The following is a 23668-nucleotide window of genomic DNA, read 5'->3' on the forward strand; positions in this document are numbered from 1 at the left end:
TGGAGCTTATAGCCAGAACAAACAGAGAAGGATAGCTGGGGGTGGGGGGACAGTAAGCAGGCAAAACAAGGGAGAACTGAGAGCATACAGATAGATAAAGTAGGGAAGGAGCAGGAGGTAAAGGATGGATGATAGAGAACACGGAAAAAAGGAGAGCTGAGGAGATAATGCTGTTTGGTTTGGGGGGAGAGATTGAGAGGCCTGAATGGCGAAACATGCAGCCGCTGGCGATCGTGCGTGCCAGTGGAGAGTGTGGATCCAGTGGCGGTTCTTGCCACGGGCAAGCGGTACTTTTGCCCGGGGCGCCGCCTTCCGGAGGGCGCCGGTGCCATCCGGAGGGCGCCGCACCAGGGCAAGATCCGCCACTGTGCCCCCCGCAGTGCCCTGCTGTGCCCCCCGCTTTGAAGGGAACCAGACGTGTAGCGTCTAGTTTCCCTTCATTGAGAGGACCTTAGTTGTGCGGTGCGCGATGACGTCATCGCGCACCGCACAGCAAAGGTCCTCTCCATGAAGGGAAACTAGACGCTACGGTCTAGTTTCCCTTCATGGAGAGGACCTTTGCTGTGCGATGCGCGATGACGTCATCGCGCACCGCACAACATACTGGCACAGACACTAGGGGTCATAATTGACCTCTAGTGTCTATGCTGTTCTATGGGAGAGACGTTATAACGTCTCTCCCATAGATCGAAGAGAGGAGAAGAGCGGCGGCGCCGGCGGAGGCGGTCTGGATCAGGAACGGGGATGGTAAGTATAATTTTTTTTATTTTATTATTTCTTTCAGCGCCGTGGCCACGCCCCCATTTGAAGCCACGCCCCTATATTTTGCCCGGGGCGCCACAAGGCAAAGAACCGGCCCTGTGTGGATCAGCAGACAGCGCTAGTGTAACACTCTTGAAGAATAATGAGGAATTAGGTATGATGGTTGACTAAGGTAAGTATCTCACACGAACTTTCAATGTAAGTAATTTACCTGGTTTTCTCGGTTTTGGTTACAGATCTCTAGTCCATTCCTTGACGCAGAGAGTGGGATTGACCTTGGAATTAATCGTAACACAGTTGATCCCAAGAATTTTACACTCCGGAGATGTTAATCTGACTCTTTAAGAAAACAATTGATAGAAACAAAACCTTTGTTTGCACAAAATTTATCAGACAGGAAATAAACAGTTTTATTTGACTGGATCTGGAAACTCCTCAATATCTTCAACAACTGGACTCTGGAACCATCCTAAATAAAGGTTAGTATAACAATTCCCAAACTGATATGCATTACTAATACAGTTGAATAAGATAATCACAATTTACATTAGTAATATATCTCTTTCAGTACTGAAATATCCCCAAGTACATCAGTTCAGCTGAGTTTCATTCGTTGGTGCACATACTTCACTTTGTAACTAAGTCTACTGGATAGTTACATATAACTCTCTAGGTAGGGCAGTAGGGTCACTGGTTAATCTCACACCTGTAGCTCGGGCTCTGGCGCTATAATCCTTTAGCAGGTGTATGAGTAATAACGTTGTAGTTTGGTCATGAATTAGAATGTCACAGTATTTCCTGGGTGCGAGTCAGTGAATATGGCGTGGTCTATCCTAAATATGTATCTCCCGTGACTCAGACAGCTGTAAATATAACTTCTAGAGATGCTGCTCCTCCAAACCATATATGGGGTCCCAGCCTCAAGCTTATTCTGTACGCTGTCTATCTCCAAATAATAAAGCTGCGAACTGTCTCACTGTAGTGTCGCACTTCTGATGGGTAGTGACGCAGTGGTTTTGACCATTCATCAGACAGTTACCGATCAAGTCGTTATTCTTTAGCAATAACACCCCCAGTCCTTACTCAATAGATGGGTTTAGGAGAGTCATGGTGGTGCAAAAACGGGGAATAAATGTAATGGGTTTCACATAAAACGAGGGTAGATGCTGGGGTTATTATAAGAATCTTTTCCATCAACTTCAATTTTAACGAAAGTCTTTCTTGACTAAACTATTGTTTCACCAGGGAATAAAACTGACTCTTTCTGCTGACCCTTTCAGTGGTGTAGGAGTTAAGATCGTTATTATCCTGTGTGGTGTCCCCTATGAATCTTCTGACCAAAGTCTTAATTTGATTGTTCCTGACACTTTCTGTTATTATCAGGCGTCCGATAGCAGAGTTCCGTTTTCTATACTAAGACCGGGCTAATATTCAGCTGACTGTCCTAGGAGCCTGCCTTATCTAGCTTAAATTAACTCTCCCTCTTGTCACTTAGGGGAATTGGGCTCCGCCTCACAGGGTTAGGACTGCCGGGCTGCTCCTCCTCTGTCCTGCCCAGTACTGTTATTATGATCCCAGACCTCAGTCACTCACCGGCTCAGCCTCTCCCCTGGGTGGATCCGGAACAGATGATCCCGCCTTAGACAGTGCAGAGGACGGCGTGATCCGGCCCCGTCATGCGACGTCACCGATGCTCTCCTCCGTTAGCCGCCAGCAGTCTCCGCTCCGTTTGCCGGGACACCGATCTCCAAACTCACGGTGAGTTCCGTGATTTGGCTCCCCTTCGCCCCCTCAGGGTGAACCTGTAGTCGGCTTTGGTCCGGGTGTCGGGACGGTTTTCTTCTTTTGGCGCCGCTTCCACACCTCACTCACGTCTCTCTCCTCACACCGAGGAAAACCACAACCGTCAGTGCTCGAGCTTCCCCTTTTTAATTCCTCAACCCTCAGTTGCCCGTATGTCTCCCGCCAGCTGCACGAGGCCTTTTTGTCCACTTGGCACCAATTCCTTCTGGGTCCCAATGCCTCCATTTTCTCTAATTTTCCCAATATTAAACACCTCAGTTCTAATAACCAGGGGAAATAACCCTTAGGCGGGTTTCTCCTATTATCCAGTGATACTCATACTAATAAAACTATCCAAGTTTCTAATTCCGGGTATCACATATCTCCCCGGTAATTTGATGCGTATCCCTACGCATCTGTTAACTGCGTACAAGACCTCCAGAACAATCCAATTAACAAATGTGAATTGGTGGAACATATAATAAACATGCATTTGCTCTTTGTCTAACTACTTTACTTACAGTTTTATATACCTTCTTATTACTTAACATTTTTATATCTACATTTCTTACTACAGTAGCGGAATAACCAGCACTATGTTCACAATAACATTTTGGAGTCAGATTAACTGGTGTATTTTATAGCTGATATCTAACAGGCAGCTTCCCTTGGGTGCTCCTTTCAGAGCGTCTTAACAAAGGAACCTCGGTGTCAGCAGGGCCCATAATATTTTCAATTAGGGGTTCAATACTCGCTAAGGCATAGGGTTCTCTGCAAATGCCCAACACTGGCCAGCACAGACTCATCATCACGTCCGGATATGAGATTATATTTGGAGTTATCTCGGGCTGTAGGACATCTGGGCACTCTGATTCTGGCCAGCTAGGACATAGTTTCAGTTGGTCTCTATGTACTAGGCTTTGTCGACTTCCATCCTCTCGCTGGATACGATATACTGCAATTTCTGGATTTGGCATTTCCATCACTCTATAGGGAAGAGGCTCCCATCGGTAATCTAATTTGCTGTGCCGTCGATTGTTCCGTCTGAATACCCTACATCCTATGGGCAAAGGTTTAGCCTGTGCTTTTACATTGTAATAATGCTCTTGACGTTTTTGCACTGTTCCTCTATGTTGCTTTACCAGGTCTTGAGCCACCTTCAATCGATGTTGGTGTTCGGATACCCAGTTGGTTTCTATAAACGATTCGGGAGCAATCTCCACATTTAGACTCGCATCTACTGGTAGTCTTCCTTGTCTACCGAATAATAAATAATATGGAGTATATCCGGTCGAACTATGGACAGTATTATTATAGATGAACATGAGCTCTGTCAACATCAATGGCCAGTCCTGACGTTGCTGTTCCGGGAGAACCCGTAACATTTGGATGAGCGTCTGATTCGTCCTCTCGCAAAGGCCATTCCCTTGGTGATGATATGAGGTAGTTCTAATTTATTGGCCCTCATTCCGAGTTGTTTGCTCGCAAGGCGAATGTAGCAGAGTTACACACGCTAAGCCGCCGCCTACTGGGAGTGAATCTTAGCTTATTAAAATTGCGACCGACGTAGGCGCAATATTGCGATTACAAACGAGATAGCAGTTTCTGAGTAGCTTCAGACTTACTCTGCCTGTGCGATCAGTTCAGTGCTTTTCGTTCCTGGCTGACGTCATAAACACACCCAGCGTTCGCCCAGGCACTCCCACCGTTTCTCCGGCCACTCCTGCGTTTTTTCCGGAAACGGTAGCGTTTCCAGCCACACGCCCCTCAAACGCCGTGCATCCGCCCAGTAACACCCATTTCCTGTCAATCACAATGCGAACGTCGGAGCGATGAAAAAGCCGTGAGTAAACTTACTTTCTTCATAGTAAAGTTACTTGGCGCAGTCGCAGTGCGAACATTGCGCATGCGCACTAAGAGAATTCTCACTGCGATGCGATGAAAAACTCCGAGCGAACAACTCGGAATGAGGGCCTTTATTATTATTATTATCCTTTATTTATATGGCGCCACAAGGGTTCCGCAGCGCCCAATTACAGAGTACATAAACAAATAATCAACTAGGAAAACAGCAACTTACAGTTGACTACAATATAGGACAAGTACAGGGTAAATAAACATAGCTACATCATCAGATGACACTGGAATAAGTATCAGGTGGCAGAAGACTGCTGGATTTGGTGCAGCTGAAGATTATTAAAGTAAGAAAAGGGTAAGCACATGAGGGAAGAGGGCCCTGCTCGTGAGAGCTTAAATTCTAAAGGGGAGGGGTAGACAGACAGGGGTCAGACAGATGGGGTACATAGAGAGCGTGGAACAGAGGTTTAGGATGAGATTTGGCTGGGTTTGGTGAAGAAGTGGGTCTTGAGAGCCCGTTTGAAGTTTTGTAGAGAGGTTGAGAGTCTGAGGGGGAGAGGTAGGGAATTCCAGAGAAGTGGTGCAGCACGTGAAAAATCTTGGAGGTAGGAGTGGGAGGAAGTAATCCGTAGGCAGGAGAGTCGGCGAGCATTAGCAGAGCGAAGAGGACGGGTGGGAGTGTAAAGCGAGATAAGATCAGAGATGTAGATGGGAGAGGAGTGGGTGAGGGCTTTGTAAGCAAGTGTGAGAAGCTTGAAATGGATTCTGAAAGGGAAGGGGAGCCAGTGAAGGTCTAGTAAGAGAGGAGAGGTGGACGTAGTGCGTTTGGTGAGGAAAATGAGCCGGGCAGCAGCATTGAGGATAGATTGGAGTGGAGAGAGGTATTTGTCAGGAATGCCAGTCAGGAGGAGATTACAGTAGTCCAGTCTGGAGATGACCAGTGAGTGGATAAGAGTCTTAGTAGCATCCTGGGTCAGAAAGGGTCTGATCCTGGAAATATTTTTTAGATGAAAACTGCAGGTTTGTGAGTGGTGCTGAATGTGTGGTTTGAAGGAGAGGGAGAAGTCAAGAATTACTCCAAGACAGCGCACTTGGGGGGTAGAGGAGATAGTAGTGCCATCAATGGATAATGAGATTGTAGGAGGTGAGGTTATGCGGGAGGGAGGGAAGATGATCAGCTCGGTCTTAGACATGTTAAGTTTAAGAAAGCGCTGGGACATCCAGGAAAAGATAGCAGAGAGACAGTTGGAGATACGAGTGAGGAGAGTAGGGGAGAGGTCTGGAGAGGAAAGATAGATTTGAGTGTCATCAGCATAGAGATGATATTGGAAACCAAAAGAACTAATGAGCTTACCTAGTGAGGACGTATAGAGAGAGAAGAGAAGAGGACCAAGGACAGAACCTTGGGGTACCCCTACAGTTAGTGATCTTCTTACATCCATAGAGGAGGCACAGTTCTTGGAAGAGTTTGGAGGTAAATGCAGGCCCTTGATCGGTCAGAATCTTATCCGGAAACCCGTATGGTCTCACGAAGGCTCTCCAAAAGATCTCCGCCGTGGTTTTTGCTGTCATATTCTTTACTGGTAAGGCCACTGCGAATTTCGTGTAATGGTCTACTATCATGATGGCATATTCATATCCCAGTTTACTCATTTCCAGCTTTACATGGTCAATTGTGACTAACTCCAATGGTTGGTGGCTAACTATCGGATGGAGTAGAGCTCTCTCGTTGGACAGGGGAGTCCTTCGGAGATTACAGTCGGGACAGTGCTGACACCATTCTTCTACGCTTTGACGCAATCCAACCCAATAGACTCGTTGTCTAAGATTCATTTCAGTCTTTTGACTCCCGAAATGTCCAGACTGATTGTGATAGGCATTTAACAGAATTGGGGCTTTTGTCATAGGAATGAGCACTTGAGTCATGGTTAGATGGGTTTTTGGGTTAACACTTTTTCGGGTCAATACATTGTGATGGATCTCTAGGCGTTCCCGCTGTCCCCATAATTTCACTAGTTCTGGCGCTGCAGCCTGTCGTTCGGTCTTAGTCAGGCCCTTCTTTTGCAACAACAATTTCTTCAATTGTCGGAAGATAGGATATTCTTCCTGCCATTCTTGCCATTCACTCCATCCTCTTCCCTCCAGTGGCCATGCCGTTTCTTTTCTTGTAAAGGTGGGGTTATGTTGCACTACCGGTGGTTGTATCACTTGGAAAGGTGGAAGTTCCACCGATTCTAACGGATCTTCCACTTCCGGTTCCTCTTGCTCAGGAAGGCGGGATAACGCGTCAGCGTTGCTATTATTCTGTCCAGGTCGGTATTGGATTGTAAACTGAAAGTTGTACAGCCGAGCATACCATCGCTGCTCCAGGGCTCCCATTTTGGCAGTAGCTAAATGTGCCAGGGGGTTACAGTCGGTATAAGCCACAAACGGAGGGACGGCCAGATAGTCTCTGAATTTCTCGGTGATGGCCCACACTAGTGCTAGAAATTCCAGTTTAAAAGCACTATAATTAGCGTCGTTACGCTCGGTTTTTCGAAGGCCTCTACTGGCGTACGCTATTACCCTTTCTTTGCCGCCTTGTATTTGTGCGAGGACCGCGCCGAGTCCTTTTTTTTCTCGCATCGGTCTGCAGGATGAAAGGTTTGCTATAGTCCGGATAGGCCAAAAGGTGAGCTTGGGTCAAAACACTTTTGAGATGTTCAAATGCCGCTTGTTGCCGAGGAGTCCAAATGATCAGTTGCCGTCTGCTTTGGCTATGGTGGGGCACATCTCGAAGCAGTTCATGTATAGGGGCAGCTACTTTGGCAAAGCCTTTCACAAAGCGCCTATAGTACCCCACGAAACCCAGGAATCGCCTAACATCCTTGACAGTTTGGGGCACCGGCCAATCTTGGACTGTTCGAATTTTCTCAGGATCGGGCGCGATTCCTTCAGAGCTCACCACATGTCCCAGGTAATGCACTTGCGGTTTCAATAAATGGCATTTGGCAGGATTTACTTTTAGCCCGTATCTGGCGAGTTGCTGCAGGACTTCATTGAGATGCTGTAAGTGTTCGGCATACGACTTGGAGAAAATAATGATATCATCCAGGTATAGCAATATCATTTCAAAGTTCCTATGCCCCAAGCAATGTTCCATCATTCTTTGGAAGGTTGCTGGAGCATTACATAATCCAAATGGCATTCGCTTGAACTCGTGGAGTCCCATAGGAGTGGTAAAGGCCGTTTTTTCTTGATCTTCCGGCTCCATCATGATCTGCCAATACCCACTTGTTAAGTCCAGCGTGGAAAAATACTTAGCGGACTTCAGGGCGGCCAGAGATTCCTCAATCCGGGGAAGTGGGTATGCGTCTTTATGCGTAACCTGGTTTAAGGGGGGTACACACGGAGAGATCTGTGCTTAAAATCTAAGCAATCTGACTAGATTGCTTAGAAATTAAGCATACATATCTCAGTGTGTATGCCATAAAGCGATAGCGATGCGCAGCCCCGCGCATCGCTATCGCTGATTGTAGATTGGCCTGCATGCAGGCAAAATCTAGTACAGTCGCTTAGCACATCGCTCGTGTGTACAGAATGAGCGACGTGCTACAGCGATGTACGTCACTCTCCTCTGCCGGGTCCAACCTCCGCCTCCTGCCTCTCCTGGTCCCGCCTTCGTCTTCTTCCTCTGCTGGTCCCGCCTCCGTCTCCGTCTCCTGCTTCTCCACCACAGACTAGAGTCACACCAGCTACAGCCAGCCAGCGCAACGCACGTCAGCAGCAGCAGCAGCAGCAAAACGGTAAGTGCCAACGGGTGCGCTGTGGGCAGCATAAACGGCCTTGATGGGTGCCGGGGAGGGGGGGGGGGTGTTTGCGTGCGGTGCGCTGAGCCCCTTGTTATCGACCGGGCTGTATTAACAGCCGCGAGGGGGGACACACACACACAACTTTTTCATGCATGTATTTACAGGGGTGTGTGTGTGTGTGACACTGTTATTATTAATGTACTGCCGGGGTGGGGGGGGGGTGTGACACTGTTATTATTAATGTACTGCCGGGGGGGGGGTTGGGTGTGACACTGTTATTATTAATATACTACCAGCGGGGGAGGGGGGGAGGGGCGGGGGGGGGCACCGTTATTGATGTTAACTGGGCTGTATGTATTTACAGCCGGGGGGGTGGGGTGACACCATTATTATTAATGTACTACTAGCCGGTGGGGGGGGGGGAGAGACCATTATTATTGATGTTAACTGGGCACTTGTGTGGGTTGCATTAACAGCCGTGTGGGGGGGGGTTCACTACAATCTGCCGGCAACCAGCATACCGGCGCCGGGAGGCCGGCCGCCGGCTTACCGACAGTGTGGCGAGCGCAAATGAGCCCCTTGCGGGCTCGCTGCGCTCACCACGCTACGGGCACGGTGGCGCACCACACTATTTTATTCTCCCTCCAGGGGGGTCGAATAAGTGTCGGTATGCCGGCTGTCGGGCTCCCGGCGCCGGTATGCTGGTTGCCGGGAGCCCGACCGCCGGCAAACTGAAGACCACCCGTGTGGGGCGGAGGGGGGGGGTGACACCATTTTCATATATGTATTTACAGCCGGGGGGGGGGGGGTAGGGGAAGGAAGAGGATGGGGGGGTGACACCATTATCATTTATGTATTAACAGCCGGGGGGGAGGGGGGGTGAAACCATTATTATTAATGTATTAACAGCCGGGGTGGGGGGGGGTGACACCATTATTATTTATGTATTAACAGTCGGGGGGCGGGGGCCTTATTATTTATGTATGAACGGGGGGGGGGGGGTGCTGCTGCCTCTTCCGGCGCGGCGCATGTGTGCGGTGGCTGGGTAGGAATTTCCCCTTCCCCCTCGTTCCTCCCCCGGCTCCGTCCTCCCAGCCAGTAGCAGCACTCCCCCCTGTCTGTGCTAACATCCTCCCACATCAGTGATTGCATAATATTCATTAATTTCTCTCTATTTCTCTCTCTCTATCTCTCTCCTCCTGTGGATTACTTCGTTTGTCAGTGTAATTTTAATTTTTACAGGTGCCCCTATTGGATTCTACTGGACAAGTGGACGTGACCGGCGTGGGATGTAGGTAAGTAATCTGTCTCTCATTGTTACAGGTACCCCTATTGGATTCTACTGGACAAGTGGACGTGACCGGCGTGGGATGTAGGTAAGTATGTTTGAGTGTGTACGTGTGTATTTAATAAATTTTTACTTTCACGGTGTGTGTGTTGTGTTTTTATTTGGGTATTTTTTTGTTGTAGAACTACAGGTACCAGCGGGCCCGTTATTTCCCCGCATGCTGGTACTTGAGGTTCTCCAAGTACCAGCAAGCGGGGGAGGCTTGCTGGGCCTTGTAGTTCCACAACAAAAAACAATATTCTTTTTTTTTACATACTCATGGCTATCAGCCCGGCACCCACCGCCCAGGGGTGCTGGGGACAGCATCGGGCTTCACCCCTGGCCCTTGGGTGCCTGAAGGGGGGGACCCCTTGATTTAAGGGGTCCCCACTCCTCCAGGGAACCCCGGCCAGGTGTGACTAGTTGGGGGGGTAATGCCACGGCCGCAGGGACCTACATAAATGTGTCCCCCGGCTGTGGCATTATGTCCCTGGCTAGTGGAGCCGGGTGCTGGTTTTAAAAATACGGGGGACCCCTACATCTTTTGTCCCCCGTATTTTTGGAACCAGGACCGGACTAAGAGCCCGGTGCTGGTTGTCTAAATACGGGGAACCCCTGTCCAATTTTTTCCCCATTATTTAAACAACCAGGACCGGCTCAAAGAGCCCGAGGCTGGTTATACTTAGGAGGGGGGACCTCACGCTTTTTTTTTTATTTTTTAACCCATTCAGACCCTTCTCCATTAATGGGGAATGTCCACTAATTAATGTCCACTAATGGGGAGGCCATTACGTGTAACAACGCTACTAATGGGGGGGCCATTACGTGTAACAATGCTACTACTAGGGGGGTCATTACGTATAAGGAAGATACTACTACTTGGGGGGAGCATTATGTATAGGATGCTACTATTACTTGGGGGGCATTAGATATAACAATAATACTACTACTTGGGGGGCCTTACGTATAAGGACGCTACTACTACTGGGGGTGCACTATGTATAAGGATGCTACTACTACTTGTGGGGCATTACGTATATGATGAATAAGATTGTGCTACATTGTGGCGTAATTTGGAATGGGGGTACTATTGTGTGGCTATGCCCCTTACTTGTGAGACCACACCCCTTTTCCCGGTGCGCGCCAAAGGAATATGGGAGGGCGCAAATTTATAGTTTGCAGGGGGGGCGCCGAACACCCTAGCACCGGCCCTGGGTGGAGGGCTGGGTAAGTTGATGGTGGGCGAGTTTGTAAGCCATTGGCGGTGGCAGCGGGCATCGGCACAGGGGCAGTAGCGGGCATTGGCTCGGCGGCAGTAGGGGGTCATCGGCAGGATTCGGCGAACATTATGGCTGTAGTGCCTCACCATCCACTGACCTCGCCACACGCCACTGGAGTGTGGGCTGTATTAACAGCCGGGTGGGAGGGGGGGTTGTTATTAATTATGTTTTTATGAGGCTGTCCTGTGTATCGAGCGATACATATATGGGGGAGTGTGATGCGGCTGGTGATAGCGGTCTAGGAGAAGATGGATGTATCCGTATGATTAGACAGGCTGCTTAATGTGCTTTGAAGCTGTATTAGCAGGCGGGGGGGGGATAGGGGGTGTTACTATATGTTTGTGGTGCTTAAGTGGCTTTACCTGGTTGCAATGTGTGTATAAGCGGCTTTACCTGGCGCAGCGTGTGTATAAGCACCATTTCCTGGCGCAACACGTGTATAAGCGGCATGGTTTTTTTAATGCGAGGGTCAACATATTTTATTAAAGTTTTTGCTTGCTTGTTATTTAAATAGTGTTGTTTTATTTTTCTCACAGCAATGGCTTCTTACATGGACCGGGAGTTCACAACTGGATTCATTGATGTGTATCGGGCCAGCGAATGTCTGTGGCAGGTCCGTAGCAAGGATTTTTCAAACAGACAGAAGAAGGATTAGGCCTACAGACAATTGGTGGAGTACAGCAAAGCCCATAACAGTGATGCTGATCTACTTTGGGCGAAGAAGAAGATAGCAAACTTGCGGACGGTGTTCAAGAAGGAACACACACGCGTGATCGAGTCTCAACGTTCAGGAGCCGGAACTGATGATGTTTACCAGCCGACGCTATGGTATTATGAACAGATGAAGTTCCTTTTGGAGAGAGAGGCGAAATTACATGGACAGGGTAGCCTGGATAAAGAGTCTCCTAAGACGCCAGAGGAAGATGGGACCCTTGATCCGGTAAGTTAAAACACTTTAAAATGTTCAACTTTATCATTGTTTAATCAACGCCCTAATGTTTTATTTTCTTTTTTTTTTACAGGAATCTACCCCGGAGGTAATGAACACTTCCGCAACAGAGGCAACAGAACTGGAGCTCAGTGGTGAGGAGTCAGCACCATCTCGGTCGACAGCACCACCAAGGCGGAGACAAAAGAATTCATCATTGAGTTCCGATTCTGCATCCTCCAGCACGGTTCAATTTATCCAGCGGGCAGAGGAAATGCTTAATAGGCCACCAGACTTCTATCGTCAATTTTCAAACACGATAGAATCTCAGATACGTGTAATGCCCGAAACTGTTTTTAGAACTTTCAGGCGCATAGTATTTGATGTATTGAGAAGGGCCGAGGATAATGACCTATCCGATGACCTGGATCTAATGTCAAATCCTGTGCGGTGCGCACGAAATGCCCCACAGTCCCAGTATCCTTATCCCCAACCATACTATTATCCGCCGGGTAATCCTCCGCCACAGCGCCCTTTTTTTTCTCCGGGACCCCCACCAACACCCACTCTGCCCACTCCTCCCACCAGCACTTTGTCCACTGGATTGTACTCAGCAATGCTGAGTACACAGCTCCCCCCAGAGGACGAGGCTACTTTTTTTCAATTATTAAATTATAATTTTTTTAATTAGTTTTTTAGTTTCCGTTGGACAAATTGTTCCATGTTTCCTCGACTCTTTTATGTTGTTCATAGTTACCATAGTGTCAGTTTTTTGTCCTGGACTTTTGAACGTTGGGATATTGGTCATTCTTATCGATGAATCCAGTTGCATAAGTGTTAAAAATTAATATATTTTTATAAGTAAATTATTTTCAAAACAAAAACGAAGTGTTGTGTATTTTTTATGGTTTATCATTATATTTTTAATTTTTGGGGGAGTTATGATAGGAATGCTGTTGGACCAAATTTGTCCTCACTTATCCCCCCTTAAAAAAAATTTTTTTTAAGGGGAGATAAGTGAGGACAATCCTACCTTCAAGGTACTGTTAAAGGGGACATTTATTACAGAGGGATGCGGTTAAGATCTCTGCGTCGGGTTCCCAATAGCCACAATCCTGACATATTCTCCCCCTGTGGGTGTCCATGACACCCATAGAGGGAGACTAAAAATTTGGCAAGCGAAGCGAGCCACAAGGGGCTTCTTTGCGCTGGAGCCGCTGCCGGCATTCCGGTGGCCGCCATCCCGACGTTGGGATTATGACTGTCGGGATGCCTGCTGCCGGGATATCATACTGATTCCCAGGGCCAGTGCTATGGTGTCCGGCGCCCTCCTGCAAACTGTAAATTTGCGCCCCCTCAGACACAGAGGTGATACAGTGACAGGGACGGAACACAGGGGTGATGGCACACACAGGTATGCCTGACTTGGTTCACACTGTTGGATCCCATTAGTCCTCACTTATCCCCCACAAAAAACGACGCAGTCGTGAAGTGTCCTGGGTATACCTGACCCCAGAGTTCCTCATGGCTACGTTGTTTTTTAATATACATGCAAAACACACACAGGTACATACTCTGACAACAGAAGTTTAAAACAAGATACATTTTTATTTTGGGAATAAATAAATAAAAAAAATACAATAAAATATAAAACCAATCAAGCATATGTAATGTCTATCAAACATAAAAACAGTTAAATGTAGGAGTCTTGCCAATCCACTGCACCTACTCCATTAAAAAAGGTCAGGTAGTCGTCCCTGACCTTTCTAGCCTTTAAAGTGGGATTAGGTGTGGACTGTGGCCTTTCAAGTCCAGGCAACCTAGCAGAGTCCACATCAGAGTTGTCGGCCTGAGCAGGCAACCTGGCAGAGTCCACATCAGAGTTGTCGGCCTGAGCAGGAGGCCTGGCAGAGTCCACATCAGGGTTGTTAGCCGGAGTAGTAGATGGGGGGCATTTTGGGCCAGCCTTACGCCTTAGATAATTGTGTAGAACACAGCAGGCCAACACAACCCAGTCTATTTTATCCACCCTTAGGCCAATAGCAGAGTGGAAAATTCTGAACCTACTACTCAAGATCCCAAATGCGTTTTCAACTATGCGGCGGGCCCTTGAGAGCCGATAATTAAAAATGCGTTTCTCCTTGGATAAGTTCCTTTGTGGGTAGGGTTTCATGATGTGCTCGTGCAGAGCAAAGGCTTCATCTGCCACAAACACATAATTCAAGCCATGCATGCAGTCCTCAGCTTTCGGTAGGTCTAATTGGTTGCAAAGCAGCCTCTCATAAAACACAGTATCTTTGATTGATCCGCCATCGGATGCTCTTCCATTTTTCCCCACATCCACAAATATGAACTCATAGTTAGCATTTACTATAGCCATCAAGACTATGCTAAAATAACCTTTATAGTTATAATATAGAGATCCACTTTTTGTAGGAGGAGAGATGCGGACATGCTTGCCGTCTATGGCACCTCCGCAATTTGGGAAATTCCAGCAATCCTCAAAGTCCCGGGCAATTACTTTCCACTCCTCTGCTTTAGTGGGAAACTAGAAAGCAAAAGTAGAAATCATTATTAAACATTGCAATTAAAACACGTGACAGCCGGCATTATTATGTGTAAACGGCATGCCCCTTCCTTATAGTAACATAGTTAATGAGGTTGAAAAGAGGCAAAAAGCCCATCGGGTTCAACCCGTATTCTGTATTAAGCAGTGCACCAGCCAAAATAATGGTTTCGTACCTATTGTCAACTATATTTCGTATCACCCCCATATACATAATGTCAATATATTAAATGCTAAAGCATTGGATACTTTTTTTTAAGCTAGAAAACTGTCCAATCTGTTTTTAAATGCATTTACAGAGTCCACCGCTCTTTTCAAGGTAATACACATGGCCGTTTCTAGACAATATGGCTCCCAGTGCGAGATTTCAAAATGCCCCCCCCCCCCCATTGCTATAAAAAAAATTGCGTGCCCCCCCCCCCACATAGCCAGAAAAAAAGCATGCGCGCGCGCTCCCAACAAGGCTGTGTGGCCTGATTAAAATGGGTGTGGTCTAATTAAAGTGGGCGTGGCCTCGTCTGATATCACACCCACCACAGGGGGAAAATATAAAAATAAAAAAGTCCCCTTTTTACACATTACACCAGGCAAGTGTCCCCATATTACACAGCGCGGCAGGCAGGTGTCAAGTGGGGGGGGGGGGGGGGAGGGGGAGGGAGAGGGGGAGGGAGAGGGGGAGAGAGAGAGAATACTTACATCTTGCCGCTCTTCGGGTCCCGCCGACTCACGTCCCTCGCGCCGGCCGCCTCCTCCTTCGATGGTTATCTCCTCTCCTCCCTCTCTCTCAGGAGCGCTCGGGGGGCTGGGCTTCGCCTAATGACGCATTTGCGTCGTGACGTCACGACGCAAACGCGTCATTCCGCGAAGCCCCGCCCCCCGAGCAGGAGCGCTCGGGGGGAGAGAGAGGGAGGAGAGGAGTAGTCACAAAGTGCCACGGCGGCCGCCCCGTGCGGTTGCACGGCTCGCCCGCCGCTAGAAACGGCACTGGGAAATACATATTTAACCTAGTAATCCTTTCCTCATACTCTAGTGTCTCTAACCCTTAAATCAATTTAGTAGCGCGTTCCCCGATATCTTTTTTATAATATGGTGCCCAAAATGTAACACAATATTCTAGATACAGATGTACCAGTGATTTATACAGAGGCAGGATTACATCCTTGTCCCTTGTCTCATTACCCCGTTTCATGCACGCAAGGACCCCTTTTTTTGGAACGAGACGTGTACACTGTCCCTTGGAAAAGTAAAGTAGGGTGAAAATGTATACTTTGCAGGTGGGCAGTATCCTAGCACTGGCCCTACAGCAGATCTAAACATAAAGGCCCATATATACGGGCCGTTGTGGGAGAGATGTGTGCTGAGCGAACCGCTCAGCACACATCTCTCCCGCCGCTCAGCACAGCGTGATGTGTGCTGAGCGAGGGACGACGACGGGGGACCGCTAATTTCACCCAGCGAGTGCTAGATTGAGCCTGCATGCAGCGATAGCGATTGCTTAGATTTTAAGCATGGATCTCCGTGAGTATCCCCCTGTCTCTCCAGTTGATGTGAAACTACAAGTTCCAGCATGCCTTTATAAACTTTGGAAACAATTTGACTGTGACTAGGTATGATGGGACATGTAGTTTTTACAACAACTACAGAGAGAAATGGTTTAACATTAAAATATGCTGCATTTAAATTCAGCACACATAGTGACCCCCACAGTGTCCCCAAACTGTTGCTACTATACATGTTCTTACCTTCAGATAGTCCTTTCGGAGGACGCTGTATAAGGCCTTGCAGGTCTCTGGAATGATCACTCCCAAAGCCTGAGGGGAGATCAGGGTGGAGAACTTTAGGTCCTGTAGTGGTCTCCCAGTAGCAAGATAGCGCAGGGGAGCGACCAGCCGTTCCTCAGCAGAAATGGCCCTGCGCATAACTGTGTCCTGCTTCACAATGAGAGGCGTCACCAGTTGCAGCAGCTCCTGAAACATATCATCATTCATACGCAGGTAATTCCTGTAGTCCTCAGGATTATTGTCCCGAAGCTCACGTAGAAGCGGTGTATGAGACATGGCGTCCCTCTCCAAAAGCCATTGCTTGGTCCAGCAAGACCGAGTAGGTCTCCTCTCCCTCCTCTCCCTCATCCTTCTCTCTCTGTCCAAACCATTCACTGCAACAGCCTGGCAGTACAATATCTTCAGCTGGTACTCATCCATGATAAAAGGCAAGAAGCACTTTTAAATAAACAGCAAACTCTCAAAGCACAGTGCAGAAGGCAAACCAACTATACACAGAGCAATGAAGGCACTGATTTTAAAATGGCCACTGCAACACCACAACAGAAAAAGACACACCCTCCCCTCCCCTATAATACCAACCCACTATTTAAAAAGGTCTTTTTTTTGTTTAGCACAGATTGCTCAGCACAGATTGCTCAACACAGATCTCACGTGTGTATGGGAGATCTAGACACCGGGATGTTCAAGGGACATCTCCCGTGATAAATTGCTCAGAACACATCTCTTGCAGAAATCTCTCTGTGAGTATGGGCCTTTAATTTCCGATAATCGATGCAGAATCTCAATTGCCCATTCTTCTTTTTTACTAATACCATAGGTGCGGCCCAAGGGCTGTGACTCTCCTGGATGACACCCGTAGCCTTCATTTCTTCAAGCATCTTCCTAACCGGCTGATAGAGTGCTGGAGCTAAAGGCCGATGTTTTTCTCTGATAAGGGCAGCTTTTCCTGTCACAATGCGATGTTTTACGGTCGTAACGGTCCTGAAATCTAAAGGTCCTTGGCTAAAGGTTGCCGCATTTTCTTTTACGACTTGAAGGGCTCCCTCTTTGTGTGCCTGAGCGGTATCCTCATTTCCGATGTGGAGGTCTCTCCACCATTCTGTCGGATTTTTGTCTCTCTCGGTTACGGCATCATCCCTCTGTGAGCTCATCCGAGTCTGTGCATGTATGATATTTTGGAAGGTAATCCAGGTAAGCTTAGCTATGGGTCGCTGTCGGTACAATTTTACCGGGTGATTATGCGGATTTAAAATTCGCACCGGAACTCGGCCCGCCATAACATTCACTAGACCATGGGCGACAACAATTTCTTTCCCATCATCCTCTTCACAGGGCTCCACTAAGGCCTCATAACTCTCCCCTCGAGGTCCACAACGAACTTTACCCCAGATAATCACTTCGGCATTTGGAGGTAATTTGATGGGTTTGCTTTCGGTAATCCGCACTTTCCCGATGGCACAGTTACATTGTACCATTGCCCGCTGGCTCTGCAAGGTCTTGATAGTCTTTTGTAGTACAGACGGTTTGATGGTCGATTTTCCGGCCAGTTCTCGCTTGAGAATAGAGATCAGTTCATCTGGGCAGCCTTGCAGGATGTTCATCCCTAAAATCATTGGGATAGCATTTGGGTCACTAGTATGGGTGATCAGACACCCTTGGTGAGGCATTTCGGTATCTCCTACTTTGACGTCGGCCTCCCAATAACCCACGCAAGAAATACTTGATCCATTGCTGGCTATCAATTGGAGCCATGCGGGAGGAGGAGTCACAATTTGGTGTTCTCCCCAATGCTGGACGAATGTGGAATGTTGAATGGTGGTTATTTGTGAACCGGTGTCGACCATAGCCATAATTTCTACCCCATTAAGGGAAATGGGGATATGAGGGCATCGTCCCACATACTGGGACCACCATTCTTCAGACCTTGAACCTATTGCGGTATCTCCCCCCGAGGCTCGGTCTCTAACCTCGGGGCACTGGAGTTTAAAGCCTCCTCTTGGTCACAATTCCGTTCTATATGACCAGGCCGTTGACAACGCCGACAAATAGGACGGCCTTGGGGGTCAAAGCGATCCGTGCTCCTTCGTCCACTTGTCTGAGGTGGGGTCCACCACTCATTTCTGACTCTCCTTCGCTCCCGGGGCCACCTGGTTTCATTGGGAGTGGATCCCTGCCTTCGAGCTAAATTCTGTACTTCCTTACCCATTTCAGCCATCCCCATGACGAGCTCCTCCAATTGTTGTTTCATAGCTCTTAATGGATCTGCCGTGGGCGTCTGGAAGCTTTGGCCAATGGTGTCTACAAATCTTTTGTTCCTAACGAGATGGAGAGGAACATCGTCATTTGATAACGGTCTTTCCTGATATCCGGGCATTTCCGGAAATTCGAGTTCTTGGGGCATCTCTGTCCCTACCACCTTAATTGCAGCCTCTTTGAAGTCTAAGAATGACTGTTCGGGTTTCTGCATCCTCAACAATCTCAGTTGAGCTCTTACACTTTCTTTATTTGCCCCTTCGATGAATTGGGATATGAGAGCTTCGTCGCTATTTTCAATTTCATTTTCATCAACTGTCCGTATTGCCTTCAAAGCCTCTTGTAGGCTCAGCGCATAATCTCTCAAGGTCTCTCCCAAGCGTTGTTTTCTAGCATAGAATTTCATTTTTAACTCCGAAATTGTATGAAGCTCAAACGTGGTGGCTAGCCGTTGGAGTATCTGTTCAATATTTCTCCTTTCCTCAGTGGGCCATGAGATCACCTCTCTTTGGGCTGACCCTTTCAGTTGACCGATGAGGATCTCAACCTTTTGTTGCTCATTTAGTGGATAAAGACGGAACATCGACTTCGTCTTGTTCTTGAAATCGGTCAAAGTATTCCCCTCAGCCTTGTGTCGGTCCCCATGATAGGTGGGAAGCCAGGGGGCCCCGAAATAGTAGGGTAAGGTAATTGGGTTTATCTGTGCCATGCTAGGTGTTTCTTGCGTAGGCTTACTAGGCTCCCCACTGAATGCCCCAGCCTTCGTAGATTGTTCTTTAGACATCCTCTTCAGGTATAGGTCTCCTCACTTTAATGTGTCGATCCTGTTCGTGACGCCAATCTATAATTAGTTGTAACACTCTTGAAGAATAATGAGGAATTAGGTATGATGGTTGACTAAGGTAAGTATCTCACACGAACTTTCAATGTAAGTAATTTACCTGGCTTTCTCAGTTTTGGTTACAGATCTCTAGTCCATTCCTTGACGCAGAGAGTGGGATTGACCTTGGAATTAATCGTAACACAGTTGATCCCAAGAATTTTACACTCCGGAGATGTTAATCTGACTCTTTAATAAAACAATTGATAGAAACAAAACCTTCGTTTGCACAAAATTTATCAGACAGGAAATAAACAGTTTTATTTGACTGGATCTGGAACCTAAATATTTTCAACAACTGGACTCTGGAACCATCCTAAATAAAGGTTAGTATAACAATTCCCAAACTAATATGCATTACTAATACAGTTGAATAAGATAATCACAATTTACATTAGTAATATATCTCTTTCAGTACTGAAATATCCCCAAGTACATCAGTTCAGCTGAGTTTCATTCGTTGGTGCACATACTTCACTTTGTAACTAAGTCTACTGGATAGTTACATATAACTTTAGGGCAGTAGGGTTACTGGTTAATCTCACACCTGTAGCTCGGGCTCTGGTGCTATAATCCTTTAGCAGGTGTATGAGTAATAACGTTGTAGTTTGGTCATGAATTAGAATGTCACAGTATTTCCTGGGTGCGAGTCAGTGAATATGGCGTGGTCTATCCTAAATATGTATCTCCCGTGACTCAGACAGCTGTAAATATAACTTCTAGAGATGCTGCTCCTCCAAACCATATATGGGGTCCCAGCCTCAAGCTTATTCTGTACGCTGTCTATCTCCAAATAATAAAGCTGCGAACTGTCTCACTGTAGTGTCGCACTTCTGATGGGTAGTGACGCAGTGGTTTTGACCATTCATCAGACAGTTACCGATCAAATCATTATTCTTTAGCAATAACACCCCCAGTCCTTACTCAATAGATGGGTTTAGGAGAGTCGTGGTGGTGCAAAAACGGGGAATAAATGTAATGGGTTTCACATAAAACGAGGGTAGATGCTGGGGTTATTATAAGAATCTTTTCCATCAACTTCAATTTTAACGAAAGTCTTTCTTGACTAAACTATTGTTTCACCAGGGAATAAAACTGACTCTGCTGACCCTTTCAGTGGTGTAGGAGTTAAGATCGTTATTATCCTGTGTGGTGTCCCCTATGAATCTTCTGACCAAAGTCTTAATTTGATTGTTCCTGACACTTTCTGTTATTATCAGGCGTCCGATAGCAGAGTTCCGTTTTCTATACTAAGACCGGGCTAATATTCAGCTGACTGTCCTAGGAGCCTGCCTTATCTAGCTTAAATTAACTCTCCCTCTTGTCACTTAGGGGAATTGGGCTCCGCCTCACAGGGTTAGGACTGCCGGGCTGCTCCTCCTCTGTCCTGCCCAGTACTGTTATTATGATCCCAGACCTCAGTCACTCACCGGCTCAGCCTCTCCCCTGGGTGGATCCGGAACAGACGATCCCCGCCTTAGACAGTGCAGAGGACGGCGTGATCCGGCCCCGTCATGCGACGTCACCGATGCTCTCCTCCGTTAGCCGCCAGCAGTCTCCGCTCCGTTTGCCGGGACACCGATCTCCAAACTCACGGTGAGTTCCGCGATTTGGCTCCCCTTCGCCCCCTCAGGGTGAACCTGTAGTCGGCTTTGGTCCGGGTGTCGGGACGGTTTTCTTCTTTTGGCGCCGCTTCCACACCTCACTCACGTCTCTCTCCTCACACCGAGGAAAACCACAACCGTCAGTGCTCGAGCTTCCCCTTTTTAATCCCTCAACCCTCAGTTGCCCGTATGTCTCCCGCCAGCTGCACGAGGCCTTTTTGTCCACTTGGCACCAATTCCTTCTGGGTCCCAATGCCTCCATTTTCTCTAATTTTCCCAATATTAAACACCTCAGTTCTAATAACCAGGGGAAATAACCCTTAGGCGGGTTTCTCCTATTATCCAGTGATACTCATACTAATAAAACTATCCAAGTTTCTAATCCCAGGTATCACACTAGCACCTGTGAAGCTAATAGTCTCAAGGTTAATGCGTGTGCCTGTATACAGTTTTTTCTTGTTAGGTCTTAAGGGCCCTACACATTTAAAGATCGGCCGATGTGCGACCCGGCGGCGGGGGGGGGGGGGGGGGGTATGGGGCAGTGACGGGGAGAGTGAAGTTACTTCATTTCCCCCGTCACATGGCTCCATAACACTGCAGGCAAATATGGACGAGATCATCCATATTGTCCTGCATGCACAGCCGACGGGGCACCAGTGATGAACGAGCCCGGGGCCGCGCATCCTTCATCGCTGGAGCCTCCACACTCAAAGATATGAACGGTATCTCGTTCATAAATGAACGAGATCGTTCATATCTTTGAGTGATATCGCCCAGTGTGTAGGGCCTATTATACTACATCTTAATGACACCTCAGTCTCTACACTGACAGTTTCCACCCCCTTTTCTGCTTTTCTGTCCTTTTCAGCCGCTCTGTCCCCCCACATCCAAGGCAAATTGGCAGGTGGTCCGGCATGGGCCCATAGAGAGCCGAGACGGCAGAGCGCAGCCTCCTGCTCTCTGAATTGGCTGCCCCCACCCCACCTGAACTGTGTGTTTCCATGGAAATTGTGCCACGTCGCATACACTCCCCCTCCCCCCAATGCCAGGGCAGATTCAAAGTCCCAGTCTATCCCTGCCCACATCACTTTAGCAGAGCACTGGGGGGCCCTTTCAGCATTTTGCTATGGGGCCCATAAAGGTCTAGTTACGCCCCTGCACACACACACATACACACACACACACACACACACACACACTGTCAGGCTTGCCTACCCTCCCGCATTTAGCGGGAGGCTCCCGGTTTTTCAATGAGCCTCCCGCTGCCCCGCAAACCCTGCCTGTCCTCCCGGTTTTCTCGGGGTGCAGGGCTTCCGCGGGAGAGGTCAGGATGACGGACATACTGAAGTGCACACTGTACGCAGAGAGGCAGAGGAGGCTAGTGTCACACTAGACCCTGCCCCTCCCCCTAATGAATGCTGTCACGGACAGTCCCCCTGCTTTCTCCTACAATCACAGGGCCGGCCCTGGCTATGCCTGTCTCTGCGCGGGTGTGCCGCACAAGCTAGGTGAGGAGACATATCTATTATCTACTATGCAGGTGACATCTTAAGGCGCACATCTCTGAGCTCTGTGCGATGCCAGCTAAGGCCAGACGCGTATGATGATCGCTGGCCGTTGTACATCCACGGTTGACCGGACCCCTTTACCTCGGCCCCCCCCCCCGCGCATTAGTAGGAACGGCCACCCTCAGGGCGCTGCTCTCAGAAGCTGAGCCACAGCCGCACAGTGCGTAGCTACCTTCCTGGCTGCTGGACCCAAGCCGCTCCTCCTCCTCTGCAGGCAACGCTGTGGACCTGTGGCTGTGGGAACCTGAGCCACAGCTGCAGGAGAAATCATGCTGGTACTGTAAGTGTTGTGAGCCTCTGGGGGACTGTTAGTTTAATCTTCAACACACTAAAATGGGGGTTATTTTTGTTCACAGTAGAGGGTGACATTGAGGAGGAAAACACAGCTCCCAGCACACACTCCCAGCACACACTGTATTTTGGTTGGACCCATCATTTGAAGGGGATCAGTACGAGATCACGTTCGCCACGCTTCGGGCCCGGTGGCGACCTTAGGTCGCCACAGGGTTCTATTCCCCTCCGGGTGGTGGCGTGGACCACCACCCAAGAGGGGGAATCAGCCGGCGGTCGGGAATCCAGCAACCTGTATTTCAGCTGGTGTTGGGATTCCGGCGTCGGTATCCTGACCGCAGGGATCCCGACAGGCGGTAAAGTGACTGCCTCCCATTTGAAGGATCACTAGCTATTACAGTGTTTTTTTCTTTGCTCCTCAGACACTCTCTTTATCCCTCTACATCCCCCATACATCTCTCTCCCTGTCTTGCTTAATCTCCCCCACCTCTCACAATCTCTCCCCCACATCTTTCACTCTCCCTCACACATCTTTTCTCCACCATGTCTCTCTCTTTTCCACTTCTCTTCCCACTGTCTATCTCTCTGGGTGGTATGCACTAATGGGAAAATGTGGTAAAACCCCTGTTTTCTGGGTTTTTACTGCATTTCCATATGTTCTAAGCCCAGGCTTCAGTGCGGAGGCTAATGCTAGCTATTGTTGGCCTATGGGCTTCTGTCCACATCGATACTGAGAGGAATCCAATTGTGTGTGTGTGTGTGTGTGTGTGTGTTTGTGTATGTGTATATATATATATATATATATTGTCATTTGTACATATACCTATATATACATATATACACACACGCCCCCTTTGGGCGGAGCATGACACGCCCCCTCATTCTGCCCGAACCTATAATCTCCCTGAAACTAGTTTTGAGAAGTAGGCAAGTATGACACACACACACACACACACACACTTTCTCTAACTCGCTCTTTCCATAAACTTAACTTT

The 23668-nt window shown here is 48.1% G+C and overlaps 1 protein-coding gene across 1 annotated transcript; it reads right to left on the reverse strand.

Annotated features, from left to right (window-relative positions):
* Positions 1–13420: 13420 nt before the first annotated feature.
* On the reverse strand, positions 13421–16633 carry LOC134911036 (putative nuclease HARBI1). Its single transcript, XM_063919428.1, has 2 exons — positions 16036–16633; positions 13421–14275 (listed from the first exon to the last, which is right to left on the reverse strand). The coding sequence occupies exons 1-2, from the start codon at positions 16492–16494 to the stop codon at positions 13421–13423; spliced, it is 1314 nt and encodes a 437-aa protein (XP_063775498.1). The 5' UTR covers positions 16495–16633.
* Between the last annotated feature and the right edge of the window lie 7035 nt (positions 16634–23668).

Source organism: Pseudophryne corroboree, chromosome 4, assembly GCF_028390025.1.
Source record: "Pseudophryne corroboree isolate aPseCor3 chromosome 4, aPseCor3.hap2, whole genome shotgun sequence".
Lineage (NCBI taxonomy): Eukaryota > Metazoa > Chordata > Amphibia > Anura > Myobatrachidae > Pseudophryne > Pseudophryne corroboree.

Coding starts and splice junctions, on each gene's coding strand:
- LOC134911036 (XM_063919428.1), bottom strand. CDS start 16,494: ATGGATGAGTACCAGCTGAAGATATTGTACTGCCAGGCTGTTGCAGTG. Junction 14,276..16,035: donor TCCGAAAGGACTATCTGAAG/GTAAGAACATGT, acceptor TTTGCTTTCTAG/TTTCCCACTAAAGCAGAGGA.